Below are 13,542 nucleotides of genomic sequence, written 5' to 3' on the forward strand. Positions count from 1 at the left end.
CAGAGACCTACCTTCTCAAAGATGCTGCAGATCTAATCAGAATCAGAAGGAATACTACAAAGGGTTAATTACTATTGAGAGAGTTAATGCAATTTTTTTTGTTAAATGTTGTGATTTGTTATGTAGATGCACTTAAAGGGGTTGTCCTGGTTCAGAGCTGAATCCGGACATAAGCTCCCCTTTACACATTTAGCCTGTATCAGTGCAGCATCGAAGCATTTCTTGCTCTGATGCTCCCCCTTGACCAGCGCTGCAAGGGCTGTTTGTTTTCTGCCGATTGCATACCTGGCATTTTTTCAGTATGCTAGGCAGAGACTTCCATCTAGCAGTAATGCTGTTGACGTCACCGGCACTAATAGGCGGTCTTTAGTGCTGCCCTAGCCTGTAAAACAGCCAGTGGTAGTGCTAAAGACTGCCCATTTGTGCCAGTAACGTCACCGGGCTTACTGCTAGGTGGAAGCCCCTGCCTAGCATGCCCATTAAAAGCCTGGAAACATCACCGATAGTGAAGAAAAAGCCCTTGTCCTGTGCTGTGAAGCAGAGGGCAAGGGCGAGCATCGAAGCTAGAAATTCTCCAATGCTATACTGATATAGGCTAAATGTTTTAAGGGGATCAGCTCTGAACCAGGACAACCCCTTCAATGGCATTGAATTTTGTTAAGTTGTCAGGAGATGGACTAAGTTCGCTCCCTGACTAGTTAGTGTTGAGGCAGTCAAGTCTGAGCAGCCTGGGGGGAAGACATGTCTGTTCAACCTGTTGCACAACTAGAGCCAATTTCAGAGAACATTAATCTGTGACCTTTCAACTGTGCAAAAAGAGGCCATACTATCACAGTACTCCTGAGAGAGACCAAACATCTGAGAAGGTCTAGAACTCACAAGGCTGTACATTGGACTTAGACAGCAAAGTATTGTGCTCGTTTATGGCAGAAAGGCTTTGCTGCTGTGGAAGGAACTATTGCTAAGGCTACTTTCACACTAGTGGCAAGGAACTCCGGCAGACGTGCTGCTGCTAGTGCATGCGTGCCCCCGGACTACCGCTCCGGCCCCATTGACTATGGCAGAAGCACGGCAAACATGCTGAGAGGTGGCCAGAATAATACTACTGTCATAGTTTTATTCCCGTCCCCTCTCGGCATGTTTGCCGTGTTGCCGCTTGAACTCCGGCCTGCCCCCATTATAGTCAATGGGGCCGGAGCAGTAGTCCGGGGGCACCCATGCACTGGTGGCAGCACGGATCTGACAGGCTGTTCACCCGCCGAAACAGCCCGCCAGAGCTCCTTGCTGCTAGTGTGAAAGTAGCCGAATTCGCCACCCGTATCTCAGAGAACCTTATTGCATGCTTGTGATTCTGCTGAGCGACTGCAAAGTGTTTTTAGGGAGAGGGAGTACTATAACCACCATGAAATGCTGCCCAAACACTGCTATTGAGAGAATATTACACTGTGACATATTGTTTGGTATTTGTACTATAATTAACTTATAAAGAGAGGGCACCCCTATCTACACAGTAAAGATCCCCAATACTAGGGTGTGCCCAGAGGGAAGAAAGAATGTCCTCTCCAGTGACTGCACAGCTCTAGGGAGCATAAGGGTGGAGATCTCTACCGTGATCTACGAGTACAACCTCCATCCTCAGAGCCACAACTATCACTCCTATTCTCCACGCACTCCCCAGCAGTCCGCTGCCCAGGGACCCCATAATCAATCTTCCTGAATGTCTTGCTGCTGTCTGCCGCTGTGTGAGCAGGAAGTATTTGCATGTTTGCTGTACATTGGGCCCCTGGAATGAATTTTACTGGTAGGCCCGAGGGACCTCAGTCTGACATTGGAGACTGGGGCAAATCTGCTTTAAAATCCCACGCAATGGAAACTACATTAAAATCCATGCAGAAAATCTTCATAAAGTACACTGCTGTGTGCATATAGCACATATAGCCTTACTGTACGGCATGTCAATTGTTTGGGAGGTCTCTACATAAAGAAAAACATCTGGGACTGCAATATTTGGGCAGGAGGAGGTCTAATTTTAGGGAATTCTTCTTAGTTGTCAATTGGGGAAATCACACCTTCAGGTATCTCAATTTGATGGTAAGGGCATACCTCCCAACAGTCCCAGATCCAGTGGAACAGTCCCAGAATTTGGTGCCTGTGCCAGTAGGATGCAGATACAGTTGAATGCAGTAGAGAAGCAGGAAGCCAAAAGGCATGATGGTGTCATTTGATCTGTGCAGGAGAGTTCACAGGCCAGTACACTCTCCTAGTCAGCTCAGTAGGCATGATGATGTCACAGCATCATGGGGGGACCATGATGTTGTCTGTTCATCTGGTCAATGGGGTAGGTGAGTATTACTTTTTTTATTTTATTAACGCTACAGGGGCTTCACTATTTTAAGCGGTCACTTAAGGGACAACAGTGCTAAAGGGGCAGCACTACTGTAAGTGGGGCATAACTACTGTGTGGGGCCATAAGAGGTATAACTACTGTGTGGGGGCACAAAGCAGAATTCTACTGTGTTGGGGCACTAAGGGAACATTTTACTGTGAAGGGGGCACTAAGGGTGCATAACTACTGTGTGGAGAACTAAGAGGGCATAACTACTATGTGGGGGCACTAAGGGGGTACAAATACTGTGAGAGGGCACTAAGGGTGGCATAACTACTATGTGGGTACTAAGGGGGCATGAGTATAGTGCTTGAAAAAGACTAGTCAAAACATTGCACGGTTGGTGAATAAACCATACATGACTGAAGACAGAAAGTGCTTCGGTAATTATTTTCTTTTATGGATTACTGAGGACCCGTCGGGCTTGGACGTAACACTGCTGGCACCGCCACCATTGGGACAGATTTTTTTGAATACATCCAGTGAATAGTGCTGTTTTCTTCTCTAACTAATATACAGTGAGGGGGCACTATGGGGCATTTTACAGTGTAGGGGCAGTAAGGGGGAAGAACTGCTGTGTGGGGCACAAAGAAGGCATAACTACTTTGAAGGGGAACAAAGGGAGTATTCTACAGTGTGGGGATGTTAAGTGAGAATAACTACTGCTGATGTCCCTCCATGGGATTTTCAAAAGTTGGAAGGTATGAATAAGGCCAGTTTCACACCAGTGTTTGGGAGATCTGGCAGGATGCCAGAACAACCTGCCCGATATCCCAAGCACTAGTGTGAAACTAGCCTAAGAGTAGTAGTACAAACTACCAATTCTTTCGTACAGAAATATTAGGCATTCTACTACCCCAAAAATGCACATGGGATACAGAAACTGTAGAAATAGTAGTGTATATACCACAATCTAGCTACTGGTCACATTATACCTTTAATAATGTGGCAGTGCAAAGAAAAGAAAAAAATCATTGCATACTGGGATATTACAACAGATAAAGCAAAAATTTCAGAATGTTTGCAATTGCAAAAATTACACTTTCTCTTTCTACCTAGAATCATCAGAAATTCCCTGTAACATTCTTCCCACTTTGGCAGAGAAGTCTGCCAATACTTTCTAGTAACTTCACTGCTCACCGCCCTCCCCTGTCTTAGGCACCTCACCGTCCATCTGCAGGCAGTTAAATATTTTTCCATAAACTGTTTTCTTGTGTCCGATCTTAGTCAGATATTTTTTTTCTAGGGAAGAATGGCTTCCTCTCACATTTCACTTTCCCTTCAGCAGAGAAGTGTTAAGTGACAGCTGGCAAATCTTCTAGAAATACAGATGTTTTTTCGTGGTCAGCCCGGAGTCTGTTGCGTCCTGTGATTCTGCTGAAGGAGTTTGCAGATGGTGGAATTGGAGATGTAAAAAACACACATCTGCAGTGATGTGATTCAGTTGAATAAAAATACATCTTTAACCACAGTGTGGCAGGACACTTGGACATTCTATATTAAGAGTACTTTCACACTAGCGTTATTCTTTTCTGGCATTGAGTCTGTCCTAGGAGCTCAATACCGGAAAAAAACTGATCAGTTTTATCCTAATTCATTCTGAATGGAGAGCAATCCATTCAGGATGCATCAGGATGTCTTCAGTTCAGTCTTTTGACTTTTCAGGATGGAGATAATACCGCAGCATGCTGCGGTTTTATCTCCGTCCAAAATTCCGAAACACTTGCGAGTGTTCCGGCAAAACGGATCTGGCATTGCGGTCTGCGCATGCTCAGACCGTAAAAAATGAGAAAAAATGACGGATCCGTTTTTCTGGATGACACCGGAGAGACGGATCCGGAAATTTCAATGCATTTGTCATACGGATCAGGATCCTGATCGTCTGACAAATGCCATCAGTTTGCATACATTTTGACGGATCCAGCAGGCAGTTCTGGCGACGGAACTGCCTGCCATAATCCTCTGCCGCAAGTGTGAAAGTACCCTAAAAAGTTTTTTTTTTCAGGATTAGTTAAGAATAAAATGTCAGATATTTCCCAGAAACAACGCCATCCTTTTTTTTTTTTTTATGGACTGTGTAGGGTCAGACACTGCATTCAGTTGTTCCTTGTGCCCACGAGACGAAATTATTCTATATCTTGAATAAGTTTTGAAAAGAAAGACATTGGGTCTAGTGCCAAGTGATTAGCCCCAAAGGCAGCTCCAAATGGGTATTTTATACTGAACCTTTGTGGCCTACTATTGAATCAGAGCCTGGGCCCACCGGATTATACTCTGGTACGCTGGTGAGCCAGTCTGATCCTAATTGCCTTGCATCCAAAGGAAAACATAAAGGTAGGAGCCTGAGAGGATAGAGCAGGGACTTTATATGATGCCTGAGTGACACTGTGACATAAATTTAGCTCCATCTCTGTTGAAAAAACTTCTGCTGTGTGGTGGACCCAACTAAAGGTATACAGAAGAATATAAGATGGTAGGAGTAGAAGAAACCTCAGTTCCGACTTACCGTTATAAAATAATCCCCATATGCCTAAAGTGATAAGTTTTTAAAGGCAGACATATCAGTCTGGTTCAACCATTTATTCCACTGGCTAATAAATCCCAATAAGACCTCCACCAATTTCTATTTTGAAGATGCTGCGGCCCTCTCAAAAGTGCTCTTCTCCTTTGGCTCTCCTTAAATTTGCATGACTTTACCCTGAGCTATTACTAATTGAGTCCCTTCCACTTAAAAAAAGTCCTCTTGTGCCAGTGAGGAGCACTGAATGAATTCACATTTTGGTATTTGTTGCTCATTAGACTTAAAGCAAGTGAGGAGTCCAGGTGCTTCTAGTAGGCCTATAGGACCTACTGTTATTCAAGATCATATACGATTTCATTTTCAGGGTTTATTTATTAGGACTTAACAGGTTTTCATGGCTCTGCCTAGCGACAAGTTCCTTTAAACACAATTGTGATATTTTGTTAAGGTTGGCTACTCGTCCTCTCGAAAGTCATCAAAAGCCAACACTTTGTGAAGCAGCTAATTTTTTAGCAATCCTTCCCATGAACCTAAAAAGGAGTAGAAAATATTTACTTTGGCTCCTGGAAAGAAATCGTCTACTAGGAATTATAAAACATTATTATTTTTGAGCAGTCAGATTTTCTGTTTTTAGTTCATTTCTGGGGATCAGATATTATAACAGCAGGTTGAAAAAAACACAATTACAACATGTTTTTGGCCAAACGGCAGGAATATGAAATCAGCAAGTACAGTTCTTGACGCATAAGTCTTGGGTCGAAGTTCTGTGTTAGGTTTCACATTGATGTATCTATTGCAGTATTTGTGTTGGACCCTGTCCTTTAACCAACAGCTGGATCTTCTGACTTTTACCTCTTCACTAACTTTTCCACTTCTCCAGAGCTGCTCTTTAAACTGACCTCTTGCTCAGTGAAGCCAAACCGACAATTAGACTTGATGGACTTGTTAACGTCAGTGGAGATCAGGTTCTGTTTTTGTGTAGGAAACCAACCACGGTGGTTAGAGTCAGAGTGACAGATATCTGCTTATATAATATCCAGTAAAATTTCAAGGGGAATTTGTCAGATCAGAGGGATAAATTGAAGCTCTTAGGCCCCACAAGCTATGCCCCAGAGTTAGGAGTAATTAAAGGGGAAAAGGATAGAGAGAGAAATGGAAATTAGACCAGCTCTGAACTTTCTAGAGAACTATCCTCAACCATGGCCAAGACTTCAATTAACTTTTTGTAATCTTTGTAGCTGCTACAAAAGTGAATGGGCTGTACGTTTCACTATAATGCACCCCAACAGTGTCAGGATGTAACAACACCCACTTAATAACTTCCCAAACTCCTGATCAGTTTGCCAAAGTGGCCAACAGGTTGGGTAAATTTCATCAAAAACCCTGGCCAGTAAGCAATTTTGTAGGTAAATTCTGTCTTATCTGACATTCAAGGGACACGTTCTATAATTTGACATTCGAATCTGCAAAATCCATTGTGGGTCCACAAACAATGTGGATGGCACATGGCTGGTATCTGTATTTTGCAGATCTGCAGTTTATGGACCGCAGAATACATATGGTTGTGTTCATGAGACCTAGCTGGGGAAACTCATTGAAAAAATTACCGTGAAGGTAATCCTTTTACTAATACTAGTCGCACTAGTTTTTCAATGTTGGCAAAGTGTATTATGATATTATATGAACATATCAAAGGACTGTCATAAGTTTATTTTTGAAACCACTAAAAACTGAGTGTCCTCTTTTGCAGATGGTGTGGGCCTCATCCAATAAAATTGGCTGTGCCGTCAACACTTGCAATAACATCAAAGTGTGGGGAAGTACATGGAGACAAGCTGTCCTTCTGGTTTGCAATTATTCCATAAAGTAAGTGGAAATTTCTCCAGGGTTTGACTATTTTCCATTTAATCTGGAGGAAATCAAAAGTTCACATAAACCAATCATAACAGGACAGTGTTTAGCCCTACTACATGGAGTGATGGCCAACAAGGCCCATGTCATTCATTACTGCAGTCAGAAAAGAAGGAATCACGGTTTATATAAAAATTCTTCAGATGCATAACTTTGTCCATAGGATGCAGTATTGTAGTAGTTATAGTCTTGTAGTAAGGAGGTAGTATTATATTAGTTATATTCTTGTACATAGAGGGCAATATTATAGTAGTTACATTCTTGCACATAAGGGCAGTATTGTGAAAGTCATATTATAGTACATAGGATGCAGTGTCATAGTAGTTATATTCCTGTACATAGGGGCAATATTATAGTAGTTATATTTTTGTAGATACGAAGCAGTATTGTAGTAGTTTTATTCTTGTACATAGGGGCAGTATCATAGTAGTTATATTCTTGTACATAGTGTAAGGGATCGCTCTTTCACAGGGGGTCGCAATCACAGACTTCTCCTCTGACAACGGGGTTCAAGTCCAAATGGTGCTTTATTTTGGCACTTCAGCAATCAGCACCAGCACAAACATAATGAAATAAACACCTGCCACTAGGTGTTTATTAGGCACTAGCTAATACAGAGGTCTTCTCCCTGACTCACCTCTAAAGCACAGTTCACACACTGAATTAGATCCAGCTTTCCTTAGCCAAACAGTCCAGCAGCCTCCAGGCTGTGACCACACCAGTACCTTTGGGGGACTATGGTCCAGAAGTCCTCGCAACTCTGACTGTGCGACCCTCTTTCAGCAGGCATCGCTGGGCCCCCAAACTTCAGGCTTTCACACAGCCTCGTGGGCCCTCAGCCCTCCTGGCTGAGACCACACAGAGTCTCTGCCGGCTTCCTTCCAAGTCCTCTCTCTGTCATATACAGAGGGTTGTTTTATCCCTCCGTGATTTCAACAGCAGGCCTCACCTGCGATCTCCTCAGCTAAAGGCAATACATGTGCTGGAAGGGTGTGGACTGTCAGATCCCACTACCAAACCTATCCACCAGACCAAATAAAATCCAGCCCAGAACAAACTCTAGACAAAACTCTCTCCGCAAACTACACTTTGCTGAAACCACTGCAGCTTTCTGGATTTTAGTTATCTCACCCAGCTGAGGTATCTGGGTGGGATATACACGCCTTCCAGCACTGTACACATTACCACAATAGGGAGCAATATTATAGTAGTTTTATTCCTGTAAATATGAACAGTATTATAGTAGTTATATTATTGTATATAGGAGCAGTATTATAGTATTTATATTTTGTACATAGGAGCGGTATTATAGTAGTTATATTTTGTATATAGGAGCAGTATTATATTAGTTGTCTTATTGTAGATAAGAAGCAGTAATATAGTAGTCATATTCTACTACTTACTATTCCTACATAGGAAGCAGTGTTATAGTGGTGATAATACTGGACATAGGAAGTGGTATTTTAGTAGTTATAAACTTGTAGTGGTATTCTTGAAGCAGAATTATATTCTTGTTCATAGAGGGAGGTAGTATGGTAGTTACGGTATATTCTTATACATTAGAGGTAATATTATATTTTAATATTAATGATATTATTATCTAAATAATGTCAGAAAATATATATATATATATATATATATATATATATATATATGTTCTGACACAGTGAGAGGTTTAGTCTGGGGAAACAGGTATTTTTCTCCCAGCATGTGCTGCTAGGCTGATTTACAGACAGGTGAGGTCAAATACCGGACCAGATTTTAAATGCCAGTCCAGGTTTTGGCAGCACCTGGCTGTCCTTAAATAGGCAGCTGGGCTCAGAAGCCATGTCTCTGTGTAAGGATCTGGGAGCCTTGTGTCTGGATGAAAGCTTGCTACCTGTTTGACGTTAAAACAGGTTGGTGCTGCTATCAGCAAGGACTCTTTGAGGCAAAATTGCCGCATGGTGTGAATTACCACCAACACCGCAAGGTGACCTTTTGTTTAAATATGACTGCTTGTTTTGTCACTTGGGAAAAAACGTATAACGTACAGCGGCTCACCCCCGTTGCGTATGGATAGGTGCTCACCCTCAGGTCCTACCCTCAGGACCCAGAAGAAATAATGGAAAATAAGAGAAATGAGGGGGCACACTCAAGAGGGATCACTGGATAGAGTATAGATAATTGTGTTTATTAATATTTTAAGAACATACCCTTAAAAACATTAAAACATACATAAGAAAACAAAAAGTGCAAGATTTCACTGGTAATATTAATCTCAGTGAGAGTTCTTTCCACAGGGGTGTAGGATTGAGGCCTGTGACGTTAGAGTAATAGTGTCAGCCCTATGGCTCAGTCCTAGTGGAGCGCTGATGATGTTAATGTCTCTTTATCCAGTATGCTGAGTATGTAGCAGTATGTATCAAATTGGAGACTGTGCTCCCGTACTTAGCAAGATGTATAGCCGGTTGGAGACTATGCTCCCGTACTTACAGTCTCTTGTCGCTTGCGATATTTCCGATCACCCCTCCTGACTGAATCCTCACAGCATTGATGTTTTAGGTTGCCGTATACTCACAGCGTCCCGTGCGGTGTGTTCGGTCAAGACGTGGCGTCCCACGTGACCTAGTAGTTTGGGGTGCCGGCTAGACGCTGAGCTGACGTCACTGGATTAGAGTTGCACTGACGTCAGTAACGTGCGACTCGTGCTCCGATTTGATGCAGGAGAAAGATCTCATATAGCGATGTCTTTAAAGTATAGATGCTTCTTGTTTTTTCTTGGAATCCACGCTCACTCTGTCTCTGCCCCTTGCGCCCAGGCGTCCCCCAATGCTCCAGCTATCACCTAGTCCCGTGGCCCCTCATCCATCCCGGCTGAGACCACTTGTACAGAGCCTCGAGCAGGACTCTATTTCACAAAGACTCTCTCTCTCTCTTTGACTTGTCTGGACTGGGCTCTTATCCCAGAATGATTGTGTCACCTTGTGCTGCCTCAGACCTGATGACTGACGGGGAAGACACAGAAACTCCTGCCATGAATCTCCCCTAGCAGCTATGAGGCCTTCTTCTTTAAGAGGCTCCTCTGTCCTCCCTTTGGAAGGAGTTGATGGGTCCGGGTTGCCCAGCGACAGCCCCAAAACATCACTGCTCTTGAGGAGATCTGCATAGAGAAATGGGCCAAAATACCAGCAACAGTGTGTGAAAACCATGTGAAGACTTACAGAAAACGTTGCCAACAAAGGGTATATAACAAAGTACTGAGATGAACTTTTGTTATTGACCAAATACTTATTTTCCACCATAATTTGCAAATACATTTCTTAAAAAATCAGACAATGTGATTTTCAGGATTTTTTTTTCTCATGTCTCTCATAGTTGAGGTATACCTATGATGAATATTACAGGCCTCTCTCATCTTTTTAAGTGGAAGAACTTGTACAATTGGTGGCTGACTAAATACTTTTTTGCCCCAGTGTATATATATATATATATATATATATATATATACAGCACAGACCAAAAGTTTGGACACACCTTCTCATTCAAAGAGTTTTCTTTATTTTCATGACTATGAAAATTGTAGATTCACACTGAAGGCATCAAAACTATGAATTAACACATGTGGAATTATATACATAACAAAAAAGTGTGAAACAACTGAAAATATGTCATATTCTAGGTTCTTCAAAGTAGCCACCTTTTGCTTTGATTACTGCTTTGCACACTCTTGGCATTCTCTTGATGAGCTTCAAGAGGTAGTCACCTGAAATGGTCTTCCAACGGTCTTGAATGAGTTCCCAGAGATGCTTAGCACTTGTTGGCCCTTTTGCCTTCACTCTGCGGTCCAGCTCAACCCAAACCAGCTCGATTGGGTTCAGGTCCGGTGACTGTGGAGGCCAGGTCATCTGGCGCAGCACCCCATCACTCTCCTTCATGGTCAAATAGCCCTTACACAGCCTAGAGGTGTGTTTGGGGTCATTGTCCTGTTGAAAAATAAATGATGGTCCAACTAAATGCAAACCGGATGGAATAGCATGCCGCTGCAAGATGCTATGGTAGCTATGCTGGTTCAGTATGCCTTCAATTTTAAATAAATCCCCAACAGTGTCACCAGCAAAGCACCCCCACACCATCACAACTCCTCCTCCATGCTTCACGGTGGGAACCAGGCATGTAGAGTCCATCCGTTCACCTTTTCTGCGTCGCACAAAGACACGGTAGTTGGAACCAAAGATCTCAAATTTGGACTCATCAGACCAAAGCACAGATTTCCACTGGTCTAATATCCATTCCTTGTGTTCTTTAGCCCAAACAAGTCTCCTTTGCTTGTTGCCTGTCCTTACCAGTGGTTTCCTAGCAGATATTTTACCATGAAGGCCTGATTCACACAGTCTCCTCTTAACAGTTGTTCTAGAGATGTGTCTGCTGCTAGAACTCTGTGTGGCATTGACCTGATCTCTAATCTGAGCTGCTGTTAACCTGCGATTTCTGAGGCTGGTGACTCGGATGAATTTATCCTCCGCAGCAGAGGTGACTCTTGGTCTTCCTTTCCTAGGGCGGTCCGCATGTGAGCCAGTTTCTTTTTAGCGCTTGATGGTTTTTGTGACTGCACTTGGGGACACTTTCAAAGTTTTCCCAATTTTTCGGACTGACTGACCTTCATTTCTTAAAGTAATGATGGCCACTCGTTTTTCTTTACTTAGCTGCTTTTTTCTTGCCATAATACAAATTCTAACAGTCTATTTAGTAGGACAATCAGCTGTGTATCCACCTGACTTCTCCACAACGCAACTGATGGTCCCAACCCCATTTATAAGGCAAGAAATTCCACTTTACACCTGTGAAGTGAAAACCATTTCAGGTGACTACCTCTTGAAGCTCATCAAGAGAATGCCAAGAGAGTGAAAAGCAGTAATCAAAGCAAAAGGTGGCTACTTTGAAGAACCTAGAATATGACATATTTTCAGTTGTTTCATACTTTTTTGATAAGTATATAATTCCACATGTGTTAATTCATAGCTTTGATGCCTTCAGTGTGAATCTACAATTTTCATAGTCATGAAAATAAAGAAAACTCTTGAATGAGAAGGTGTGTCCAAACTTTTGGTCTGTACTGTATATATATATTCTTGTACATAGGAGCAGTATTAGTATTAGTAGTTATACAGTATTATTGTACATAGGAGGTAGTAGTCCACTAATTATATCATTGTACAAAGAAGACAGAGTTTATATGTTATATAATTGTACAAATGAGACATTATTAAAGTAATTTTATTCTTGCTCATACTGTAGGAGACAGTATTATAGTAGTTATAATTTTGCAGATAGGGAACAATATTATAGTAGTTATATACTTGTACAAAGGAGACACTATTACAGCTGTTACATTCTTGCACATAGGAAACAGTATTATAGTAACTGTAGTCTTATACATAGAGGTTAGTATTGTATTCTTGTTTATTTGGCCGATGGTATACAGGCTGCATTATTGTTCATGGGGGCATTATTATAGTTCTTTATGTCTGAGTGGTACAGTGCCTCAGCAAACACCAGATTAACCCTTCACTGGCATTTTGTAGATGCCCTGCTTTAAAGTGCACCTATCTGTGATACATATTTTTAAAGTACATGCATATTAATATATTATATAAAATTGTATCTAATAATAATAACCTTTATTTTCTGTTTCTAGGGGTAATTGGATAGGAGAAGCTCCTTACAAATTGGGAAGACCGTGCTCTGCTTGTCCCCCTAGCTATGGAGGCATATGCAGCAATAACATGTGCTTTTCTGGTGTGAAGTCTAATAAACTCAGCTGGTTTTAGATCTGTGATTGCAGAAGCGCCATAGCTGTTTTATTGATACATGTCTTATATATGATTGGTGAAGAGTAAGTTGGTTGGCATTGGCTTACACATGGCCAGACACGTCTTTACTAAAAACACAGTACGCAAAGGGTGGTATGGGCCCATTTTATACCCATCAGCTGCTCTGCCAGCTCACTGACACGGGTCCATACATATTTGGGTATAAAGTCATCAAACAACTTTACACAGGACCTTATTACCATGATCAATAAGCTTACAGATCACGACTTGCGGCACTATGATGTAATCAGTACCCATTTAACTGCCCAGAACTGTTCCCTTCGGTAAGAGGTCAGTGCCAATATATTCAATAATATTCCTTTAATCCGGCACTAAGGTAAAATAAAGGCAAAATGTATGGCTACTGTCCCGTTATGTTTTTTGCCAGTGCTTGTGTCATTTTGCCAGTGATCATGTCCTATCAAGGTGTCTGCAAGGTCTGTTATCTGTGGCAACGCCATTCTTGTCCATGACCGTTCCTGGGATTGCACCCAATTATTTTATTTTCCTGTTGCTTGTATAGGGCTAACCTATTTTGCAGCAGTGTACACAGACTGCTATCATTCACATCAGTCCCTGTCCCCGGTGGGACTCACATTCTAATTTTCCTACATACACAGACGAAGACCAAATTCAAAGGAACCAGTTGGCCACTGTGGACAAGAGTGGTGCTCTTTTTGTAAAAAAATAAATAAAAAAATAGACTTTTTATATTAATATCATATAATTCTGTCACTTAAACCAACCCACTGTTTATATGTGTAGTTTTTTTTTTTATCTTAACATGAAATATGCTATATAAGCTATAGTGTCTAAATGGTTGTGTCACCATATCCGCTGATGATCATATAGACAAATGTATGTTTTCATGA

The 13,542-nt window shown here is 41.9% G+C and overlaps 1 protein-coding gene across 1 annotated transcript in view; it reads left to right on the forward strand.

Annotated features, from left to right (window-relative positions):
- The window catches only part of LOC122941869 (peptidase inhibitor R3HDML-like), a 46,659-nt gene extending 34,031 nt beyond the window's left edge, over window positions 1-12,628 (forward strand). The window contains exons 4-5 of the mRNA XM_044299358.1: window positions 6,658-6,773; window positions 12,496-12,628. Coding sequence (XP_044155293.1) covers window positions 6,658-6,773; window positions 12,496-12,628 — 249 coding nt within the window. The remainder of the gene's footprint in view (window positions 1-6,657; window positions 6,774-12,495) is intronic.
- The last annotated feature ends 914 nt before the right edge of the window (window positions 12,629-13,542 follow it).

The sequence above is a fragment of the Bufo gargarizans genome, chromosome 6, assembly GCF_014858855.1.
Source record: "Bufo gargarizans isolate SCDJY-AF-19 chromosome 6, ASM1485885v1, whole genome shotgun sequence".
Classification (NCBI taxonomy): domain Eukaryota; kingdom Metazoa; phylum Chordata; class Amphibia; order Anura; family Bufonidae; genus Bufo; species Bufo gargarizans.